At 45.3% G+C, this 11,077-nt stretch overlaps 1 protein-coding gene across 1 annotated transcript; it reads left to right on the plus strand.

The window, feature by feature from the left end:
- Positions 1-2,223: 2,223 nt before the first annotated feature.
- LOC133746942 (leucine-rich repeat-containing protein 37A-like) lies at positions 2,224-8,613 on the plus strand. Its single transcript, XM_062175144.1, is given in 9 exon segments — positions 2,224-2,278; positions 2,633-2,865; positions 3,619-3,912; positions 4,228-4,288; positions 4,291-4,421; positions 6,837-6,886; positions 7,313-7,373; positions 8,294-8,430; positions 8,520-8,613. Coding segments are annotated over 9 exon segments (1,116 nt in total).
- The last annotated feature ends 2,464 nt before the right edge of the window (positions 8,614-11,077 follow it).

Genomic DNA, 11,077 nt, shown 5'->3' on the forward strand with positions numbered 1-11,077 from the left:
AAAGGCAGCACTACAAAGAGAGAGTGGGAGAGATTGATCTTCCTCCTCAAATGACTGCAATGACTGTGGCTAGGCCAGACTGATGTCAGGAGCCAGGGCCTTCTTTCAATCTCTCACATGGGTGCAGGAGCCCCAATATTTGAGTCATCCTGTGCTGCTTTTCTAGACACACTAGCAGGGAACTGGATCAGTTTGGAGCATTAATGTCTATGATACTCTCTTTGCAGTTAAAGAATTTAGAATCCATTTTGATTATGGGTGGGCCAAGTACAACAGCTTCCAATTGTCCAAGGTTTGGACTAGATGGGTTCTGAGAAATTTTGTTAAAATAGTTATCAATAATAACTCTCAGTTTAAGCTTTTCTTACTAAATTTTCATGTTTGCTGATGTTAATATCTATGGAAAAATTGGGTCTCTGGATTGCAACCAATGAAAGCATCCAGACTAACAGTAAATAAGGTCAACAGTCAGCAGAATGGTGTCCAGCTGAACTTAAATAGCTTTTCTGGTGAGCCCCGCAGCTCACAAGGCTAATCCTCTGCCTTGTGGCACTGGCACACCGGGTTCTAGGCCCGGTTGGGGCACTGGATTCTGTCCTGGTTGCCCCTCTTCCAGGCCAGCTCTCTGCTGTGGCCAGGGAGTGCAGTGCAGGATGGCACAAGTGCTTGGGCCCTGCACCCCATGGGAGACCAGGAGAAGCACCTGGCTCCTGCCATCGGATCAGCGTGGTGCGCTGGCCACAGCACGCCAGCCGCGGCAGCCATTGGAGGGCAAACCAACGGCAAAGGAAGACCTTTCTCTCTGTCTCTCTCTCTCACTATCCACTCTGCCTGTCAAATAATAATAATAATAATAATAATAATAATAATAATAATAAAATAGCTTTTCTTGTTTGGTAGAGAGGTAACCTCCTGCATTACACTGACATACTGTCATAGACAGTAGATATTGGAGCCTGTCCCTTGTGCCAAATGGAGAATGCCACATTTTGGTTCATTTTATATGTGTGAGTTTCTGTGGCCCTCATGTGCTTCTGCCTTCACTGTGAGAAGTTTATAATAAACAAGAATAACAAGTAATAAACAAGAAGTTTATTACTCCCACTCAGTAGTTCCCGGGGGCTTTGATGTTAAGTCATACATAATTCGAGAAATACCAGGAATCTTCTTAATCTCAGTGACCATCTTTAACACCACCTCCACAGGGATTTCACTGCCAGGCGTTGCAGGGACACCCGTCATAAAGTCACTAGTAATAAAGGTTCGAATAACCACAGATCTCTGGCATGAAGGCTGCTCCTGAAGTGGGTCCCGATCAAAATGCAGTGGTGTCAAAATCACTGGCATCTGGCTGATTTTCCCAGCATATCCAGACTCACTGAGAATGTTATGGGCCTCAAAATCAGCCTGGCGTAAAGTACTGAGCACCCCTGTTGTCAAAAAGGTGGGAGTAACATCTGTAGGAGGTTCTTTAACTGGTGGTTCTATAACTGGCCTCGGCCAGCCTGGGCCCCAGAGTGAATACCCGTGGACCAGAGCCACCCTGGCTGATTGGCAGACCCATGTGAGAAGCAGAGCCAACCCTGCCAGCACAGCACTCGAGCAAAACTGTGGAAATGATCAGGCACATGTGTCCTAGTTGTCCTTAGTCACCCGGGTTGACTGTCTCGTGCAGCTGAAGTATGAAAACAGGGGACAGGGGACAGGGTGAATCAAGAAACTAATGGTCATCTTGTTGAGATCCCATCTTGCTTAGTTCACTCTGCCCATTTGGCTAGAATCTGCCCAGGTGTTCTCCCTCCCCAAAATTCCTTTGGGTTAGTACTTTATGATTTTTGGGCCCATCTTGAACACTGTCCCTGTTATTTATAGCCTTGGACTTGTTAGGTTGCAATCCCTGGCTTTACCGCTTAGCTCTGCTCATTTACAATCCCAGGTGTCTTTGTTTTGTTCATTTAGAGTCTCAAAACTCTTATCTCCTTAATATTTTTTAGGTTCCAGGCTTTTTTGATTCTCAATTGCATGTCTCTTAAATGCAACCCTTTGCTTGTATAAGGCTTACTCTCTGCACTTAATTTCAGTTGGCCTTTATGCAAAGTCTGCTTTAACAGCATGCAGGCTCAATGTTCATTAGAAACCCTTCTCCCCATCTTGTAGCCACCTGCCTTCACTTTCCACCCAAGTTCAACCTAACCTAGCTGGCTTTTTCCTACCTGTATCACCATGACCTACAGAGCTGAAAGAATGGTGATTGTAACCCACTCTGTGTTTTTGGATGGTGTATGACATAGCGTTATTGTGACCATAGCTAACATTGATGAGGTTATAGGTTCAGCTGCTACAACAGAGACCCACACAAGGGTAGGTTAAAATAAAAGAGCAATTTTTGGCTCATGTGTCAGGGAACCAGGTACTCTTCTGAATGCCACTCTCAAAAATATCTTTTTCTCCTTTTTTGTTGCCATTTCGTAGGTTTGAGTTTGGCTTTACTTTTCTCTCTAAAGTCTCAATGGTACCCCAAATATTGGATTTGACTCCTAATTTAATTGATCAGAGTGTCGGGCTGTGGACTGACATAAAGCTGTCCCATCAGTCTTCTGTACCAAAAAGCAGCCTCTTCTTTTTTTGACAGTTGAAGAAGCATCCATAGGGACCCCAAAGGGGGCATTCACGAAGATATTGCAAGCCCAGAAGAACAACACCAGCAAGGAGCTGACTATTGAGCCAGAGAACCCAGTATCAGAGAGAAACAGCGTGGACTTCCCATGCCACATGAGTGAACAGCCGGACTTCAACGATGGAAGTGACGTTATTAGTGCACTGATTTATCTATTGCCTTATTTCTCAGAGGAAAATCTACAAAATGTAGAATCAACATTATTACCATACATTAAACTGCTTTCTTCAAATGTGCAAGAGAGAGATAAGTCCCTGAGCTACATGAAAACCCACATAAGAAGGCCCTCTCGTCCTTACAGAAATAAGTTGAGAAAGCTCTATTTCCTAGAGAATTTGTTGGATGAAGAAATTCAAGGAAAAATTGGTGAGGTTAAGAAGGAAAAAAGCCATGCTTATGCAGCCTATCCTGTTAGGTCCTCAATTTAACCCTCAAATCCTCCTAAAGAAATCAGAAACTGCGCCGTCACAGCAGAACAGCCTGGCAACCATGCCCAGTGTGGGGTACAGGCTGCAGAGAGTGAACAAAGTCATCAAGGGGCCAAAGGGCTTATCAAAAGGCACCTCCAGGAGACGAGGAAGAGACTCGGGAGGAGACAGGGCACCTGGCCCTTTGCAGAGAGCATCGGGGGAAGAAGGCTTGGGAGAGCAGGCTCCAGGGAGCTGAAGGAGCTTCAAGTGGCTCAGAGGCCCAGGGAGTTACTCAGAAACTCCTTGCACATGGAGCGCTTGCTCAGAAAGGAACATGAGGCTGCAGCCTCCTCTTTCCTGAAGAAACACATCCTGGGCAGGTCTTTTACAGATTCTGCTGGGACCGAGTTCAACCTAATACCGACTGTGGACCAAACCAAGGAAACACAGTGGGAATACCCCAGCGAGGGCACTGAAGCCCCCACCATGCCCGCAGGCTTCACCTACCCCGTGATGCTGTCCCAGGGGGAGCAGTTTGAAATTCAGCTGAATCAGCAGCTACAGCCCCTCATCCCCAACACTGACGTGAGAAGGCTCATTTCTCACGTCATCCGCACTCTGAAAATGGACTGCTCTGAGGCCCAGGTGCAACTGCCCTGTGCCAAGCTCATCTCCAAAACAGGCATCCTGGTGAAGCTCCTCAGTGAGCAGCAGGAAGAAAAGATAGCCAAGGAAGAATGGGATACAGAGCAGTGGAGGACTGAGACCTATATCAATGAGAGTACAGAAGCCCCGAGTGGACAGAAAGAGCAGGAGTCGAGTAAGGTGAGGACAGGAGACCTGCACCTTTCCATCACTTAGGAGACCCCACACGGGAAGACCAGGGGCTCCCAGTCCAGATCTTGTCTCAGTAATGTAAGTTTAGCCAAGACGGTGACACTTGGTTCCTTTAGGGAAGGAGGCAGACCTAATACACTGTAGAAGAAAATGAGTAATACCAAGATTATAATATTACAGTAGATTTTGTATGGTCTTTTAAGATCTTTTAAGCCACTCACCTGGAAGAATGGGGATCTGAATATTTAGCATTCATATTTTCTAGCGCTTTATTCTGTCTTTTTAAACTGTGCTCTTTCTTAGCTCGCAAAAGGAGCTCAAGATCATGGCTATCACAACAAGCTCATCGTGGCAATATCTGTGACGGAGTGGTCACGATGCTGGTTATCATATTCTGTCTCATTGAGGTAAGGACGACTCGTTCAGATTTCCAGAGTGCATCCTTCCTTTGTAATAGATTCGGAATCCACAGACCGAACATCAAAGCCACTTTCCACGTACCACGAGCTGACCTTCCTCTTTAGTCACCAAGACTGAGATGCACTTTATTCTTTTCCTTGAAAAGCACATTCCACAGATTTTTTAAAGGAACCCCACTCTCAGGAAATCTCTGTGCAACTGGAACCGAGATAACAAGGGACTGGACATTTGGAGAGGTTAAGTGTAAGAAAGCCAGAGTAAAGTGGTAGAAGTTCTCCAAAATTATGTCAGGGATTTGATGTACTCTTTTCTACCACTGAACTCTTTCCTCATTGCTGAAATGATGAGATTAGGAACTGTCACTGCCCTTGGGAGAATGGACGCAGCCAAAAGACAAAAGTATTATCTTACAGAAACATTAGATCTACGTAGCATCCTACTGCTCCAATGTCTAAGACTTTGTCTAAATAAGTTCAGCTGATGCACTGCAGCTGATTCCTGCATCAAGCTACTCTAAATATGTTCCCTCCATGGAGGTTGCCTGCACCCTCCCACACAGCCCAGTGTTTTCACAGTCCCACCACACAAGGCTCCCACAGTCACAAGCACCCAGCCCCCTGTCAATTCTCCCAGAGTCCGGCATCTCCTCTAGGTTGGTTGCTGGGTTCGCGGTCAGTAGCTCGAGCAGTTGTTACATATCTACAAAATGGTGCCTCTCTTGGCTAGTTACAGCATGCAAGTGCCTGTGGTCAGGGAGAGAGAAACATGAAACCCCCCTCTTTTTTTTTGCTCTAGGTTGGCAGGTACACCACCTCCACAGGGCTCCAAGCCAGACCCATGCCAGGCTTTTCGCACAGCTTTATTGCCAGTGGCTTGAGCTGCTGCAGTATGGTCTCACCTCATTCCAAAGCTGGTGCTGAGGCTCTCAGCTGCTGGGATCTCAAACTGTGCAAGTCCACACCCTCCACATAGGTCCACAGTGTCCATCCAATTTGCATGGAGTTTCCTCTACCATTTTCCCCCTAAACCTTCCCTGAGATTGCCCTCTTTCCACTTTTTTAAACTATCCACCCCTAGACTAGAGAAGCAAGCTGCCTCCTTATGCCACCATACTGAAAAATCCCTGAGATGTATGATTTTAAATAGCCCTTGTCTGGACTGTTGAAGAACAGTGAATTTTTTTCTTCATATTATTTGTTGAACATTTTACTTAGTGTAGGGTTAATCTTAGGAGTATAATGTTAACTGAAAATAGATCTTCATAAAAAATAAGAATGGAAATAGGGGGAAGAATAAGGGATGGGAGTATGGGTGGGAGGGAGGGTAAGGTGGAAAGCACCACTATGTTCCTGAATCTGTATCCATGAAATCTGTATATCTTCAATGAAAGTTTTTTAAAAGACATGTCTAGGCTCAAGAAGTAAGTGATAACAGCACAGAGGAGATGAGAAAGAGACCAGCATGGGCAGTGCCCACCCTAACACTACACAGTTTCAGTGCAGGGCAAGCTCCTGCTCTCTAATCTTTTTTCATAAATTTAGTAGTTTTTCTCATATATTTTTCCCTAAAGGATGGCAGCTTCTTGGTTTTTGTAAAAAGTTTTCTTGGGGTTTGAGTTAAGTTGCATTGAATTTGTAGATTAATTTGAGAACTGGCTTCTTTATGCTACCCTAGAAACATGACATTTTATGGGCTTCAGAAGAGCATCCTCATCACATAAATCTTATACAACTTTCGTTGAGTTTATTCCAAGACAGTTTATTACTTTCTATTGCTATTACAGAAGGGCTCTGTACTCCATTTTCCCTCTAGTCACTGGTGGGTCGAAACAAACAGGAGATCCACTGTACTGCTCTCCTGACTCAGCACCTAGTCACCTCCCCAAACCCACACGTTTTGTCCAACAAAATGCCAGCTGATTATCTTGGGCTTTTTGTTAGGTTGTCCACCATCTCCTATGCAAATGTTGACAGTTTTGTCTCTTCCTTTGCAGTAATTATACCCCATTTATTTTTTTATTGCACTGATTTCAGCCTTTTCAACAATGATGACTAGTAGCAGTCTAATAAGTATCCTACTCCTGTTCTTGCCTTTAAAACACCATTGTTTAGGTTTCTGGTCCATACTTTCAGCAGGTTAAGGGTGTTTCCTTCTACTCCACTTTGTTTTCTTCCAGATTTTTTTAATTTTGTTTAAGGACTACAACTTCCATGTTCCCAAATTTATATATATTAAATGCATGATGTTGCACTCCCATTCCACTTTTAAGAGGACTCATTGATGAATGGCTCTCAATAGAATGTATTAAGACCCAGAGGCATTCAAGACCAAGGACTGTGGAAGAGTGAGAACTATTAACAAGACAGAATTCTTGTCCTCAAAAAAAGTTATCTTATTGGGCAGGCAAGGCTTTTAGAGGAGGAAAGGGAAGGTAAACAATTTGGAGATAGTATCATTATGGTGAATAATGATTGCTTTTCCTTACAAAACAGATTTACTCTCATAGAGGAAGAGGAAGAGAAGACATAGAAAAAGCTTCAACGTAAGTATCAGTCTGACAATTGTTACATTAGAATTTTAGAAGTAGAGGAGTACTTAGAACTCCTCTATTTAAACCTGCTCACTTTAGAATGAGGACGTTGCCAGAGGCAGAAGACTACCCATCTGAATGTTTTGCCTGATTCCAGCAAAACTGGTCCTCAGCCACGGCTGGGGAGACGGGACCCACATGGAGACATGTGCTGTCAGGGGTCCTTCTGAGACACAGCAGCTAGGGAGGGGCTTTGGCTGTGCTGTCCCTGCTGCTGGTGGGCATCTGACCAGTCCAGAGGCCTTCCCAGAGGCTCAGAGAAGGGCTATGGAAAGTCACATCACACTGGGGGAAGGGGGAATGTCGTCCTCAAGGCTACTGGAGAGTAAAACATATGAGGTGGCTGGAAAACTTACCTTGTCAACTTACTGTTTCCAGACCCCCGCTGCCTATGTCTTTTATTCACACCTTCTCAGACCTTTTGTCTCTCCCTGTTATGGTAAGGAAATAAAAGGAGAAAGGGACAATACCTAGTCCCATAGTCACACTGCCACTGAGTATCACAGAGAGGATGGTTCCTCCCCAGTCAGGGACTTCTCCCTTGGTCATAGTGAGCTTGGGCTGTGCGCTACAATTTCTATTGCAAATCCATACCCACACACTCTGTAGACACAAACAGTTGCTAAAACAATGCACTCTCTTTCTGTTTTAATCATATTCAAAAAGGGTACCTTGTATTTCCACGCTGGTTTTGTACTTTAAAGTGGTTTCACAACTCCATCTTCCATCAGTGACAAACACCCTGCAGTGAGAAAAATCTATGAGCTGGGTAACGTTGCTATTGGACTCGGGCATTGCTTCATAGGATTCAATTTATAGGGGACTAGAGCAGCTATGGAAACACAAGAATGTTCTCCCTACACCCCAGTGAATGATGCTTGTGAGGCTCAATCCTAAAGGGGCAGGTGTCAAATGCCTCTGGAGAGAGAAAATACTTCTGCCCGGGGTGGTGGTGCAGTGTGTCCACTGCACAAGCATACTTGGCTAAGAAAGGCACTGGGACTGATGACAGACAAAAGTCTCCCCAGAGACACTGCAGGTCTGTGCGGACAGAGGGCTCCTGGAAGCCCAGCGCCCTGGGAATTGTGTCTGAGACCCCGGCTTGTAGTGACTGCTCACTGCAGTGATGGCTGAGGTGCATGTGTCATCCCAGGAAGACCGGAGATGCACACTGTGAGAAGTGAACAATGGCACTAGTCTCTAATGGTCTTGTGTGTGTTTTTCCCCAAGGAGCTTTTACGAATGAGAGCCTAAAAAGTGTTCGGAAGATGAGACTCAGGTAAATGGGAGGAGGCTGCAGTGTGTGGCCAGAGACAGCAGGGAAAATGCGCAATTCACATGTCTTTTTCTCTTTCCTAGGGCTTTTTCCAGCTGAGGTGGCCACTCTGGCTGAGGCATCTGCTCAGTCCTTTCGGTGGCACACGCAAGAAAGCCGAGGACTTGCCCCTGTACAAGGAGCCTTCCATAAAGGAAGAGCTTTTCGACAAGGATGCAGGGTACGTGACAGGGCCACTTCACCGTACCGAGCTTGGGGAGGCGGGGAGAGAGGCAGGAGGGGAAGCCTTGCTCTGCTCTCTTCTCACAGGGAGCTCAGCGAGGGCCCCGCTGAAAAGATGCCACCTCCAGAGTCCTTGGCAGAAGGTGAAGAGAGCGAAGCCCCCGAGGAAAACATGGAGTGACCCGCCTCTGTCACCTGCAAGTCCTATTTTCTGATATTGGCACCTCAGTGGTGCTTATAAAATACTTATTTTCTTACATTCATGGGTGTGATATTCATAAGCAATTCGAGCCAGGTGGTGAGAAATTAAAATGTTGTCAAATATTTACTATATGCAGTAACAGAGGCCACAGGCAAGAAAAGCAGGACCACTTCTAGAAGCCTTGGAGGGAGTCAAGCCCTCCACAGGGGCACAGCACCAGCAAGAACTCTCACCTCTCTTCCTCCATGAAATAGAGCAGTATTGAGAACTCATCTATTTAAACCTGTCAGTCTCCAAGAACCCAAAAACTCATCCTCAAGGCACAGACTTTTAAATCAAATACCAGGTGTTCTGGTGCTTTCTCTCCCCTGGATCACTGAGAACCAGTCAACAGAGGGGGACTAGACCTCCGGCTCACAGAGGACCCACTTCCTCTGGTCGGTCTCGGAGGGTCTTGGGGTGGTCAGAATATTTGGATCATAATACCTCCCAAGTCACTGTCCAAAGTTCGTCACTGGGATTGAGAAACACTTCAGCAAGCAACCAATATTCCTGAGACAAAATGGTACTAATAACAATGTGCAGAGGCTGGCGCTGTGGCATAGCGGGTAAAGCTGCCACCTGCAGTGCTGGCCTCCCATATGGGAGCTGGTTCAAGGCCCAGCTGCTCCACTTCTGATCGAGCTCTCTGCTATGGCCTGGGAAAGCAGTGCAACATGGCCCAAGTCATTGGGCCCCTGATCCCATGTGGGAGACCCAGAAGAAGCTCCTGGCTCCTGGCTTTGGATCAACTCAGCTTGGGCCATTGCAGCCAACTGGGGAGTGAACCAGTTGATGGAAAACCTCTCTCTCTCTCTCCCTCCCTCCCTCCCTCCCTCTCTCTCTCTCTCTCTCTCTCTGCCTTTAAAATAAATAAATAAATCTTTTTAAAACAAAAACCATTGGGCTGTGGCAGCAGCCACTGCCATTCAGGATTTTCCTACTTTTTGCCAGGCTCTATGTCAAGCATTTTAAATTTTTGTATCACGTATCCCAGCAATCCATGGGAGCAAATGCCTTTAACATTATTTGACAGATAAAGAAACAGGGCTCAAGGCATGGCAGTGACCTGCCCAAAGTCACACATCCAAAACTGCTAGTATTTTTTTTAAAGATTTATTTATTTGAAAGTTTAGAGTTACGAGCTTCCTGTACTAGGATGTCTCTGTCCTTCTCCAAACCTGGGAAATTTTCTGTTAGTATCTCACTAAAAAGGCCTTCTAATCCTTTCTCCCTTTCCATGCTTCAGGAACTCCTAGAACCCGAATGTTGGGTTTTTTAATAGTATCCTGTAGATTCCTGACAGTATTTTTTAGATTTCTGATTTCTTCTTCTTTTCTTTGATTTGACTGTTTCCTTTCCTGTTCTCTGTCTTCTAATTCCGATATTCTCTCTTCTGCTTCACCCATTCTGTTTTTAAGGCTCTCTAATGTGTTTGCCATTTGATCTATTGAGTTCTTCATTTCATTGTGGTTTTTTGTCACTATCACTGTTTCATGTTCTACTAGTTGTTTCATTTCATTTTGATTCCTCCTTAATATTTCATTTTCTATCTTGTCCATTAAGTATTTCTGTAGTTCAAGAATTTGTTTTTGAGAACTTCTTAATGTTCTTCTCAATTTTTTGAGATCTGCTTCTTGCATTTCCTCTATCTCTTCATCTTCATAATCTTGCATTGGCGTGTCTTGTTCATTTGGGGGCATCATAGTGTCTTCCTTGCTCTTATTACCTCGGCTTCTATGTTTGTTTTTTGGCATGTTGGAGATAATTTATGGTTTTTTTTTTTTTTGCTCTGGTGTTTTTTTTTCTCGTTATACTATGCCTCTAAGTGAGCTGTCTGCTTTGTTGGATCCTTAGAGGCTGTGATGGGTGTGGCCAGAGAGCTATGCTTGATTCTTCAGGTTTAAGCCTTGCAAAGACCGACTCTCCCAGATTGTTCACTCCCTTGCTCCTTGCTGGATCGCTCTCTCTCTCTCTTTTTTTGACTCAGTTGGGAGTGGAATTGAGGGTAGTTGAAATCTGGCCTCTGTGAGTATTCGTTTGATCTACCCCTGGGACCACACAAAGAGTTTATGCAGCCCTCAATGTGTTCTGTTTTGCTAAAGTTACTGAGTTTGGCTGTGCTTTACATATGTAAAATGGCGGTGCTCTTTGTTTTGCTTGGTGAGTGAAGGGAGAGGCCTCTGTTTCCCCCCCCCCCCCAATGTCTCAGGTTTCTGAGGTCTTTGTCTTACCCTCCGTTGGGTCCCGCGCTGGCGAGATTCTGTGGCTCGTCTCCCGCAGCTCGGCTCGTCTCCCGCGGTTGGTTTTACATGCGGTGGGCTCCCTGTAGGTCCTCTGTGCCACATCCACTAGATCCGGAAGCATTTCCCCTGCAGTTTTTTTCTTGAGTCTTTTCCTGAGG

This window comes from Lepus europaeus, chromosome 18 (assembly GCF_033115175.1).
Source record: "Lepus europaeus isolate LE1 chromosome 18, mLepTim1.pri, whole genome shotgun sequence".
Classification (NCBI taxonomy): domain Eukaryota; kingdom Metazoa; phylum Chordata; class Mammalia; order Lagomorpha; family Leporidae; genus Lepus; species Lepus europaeus.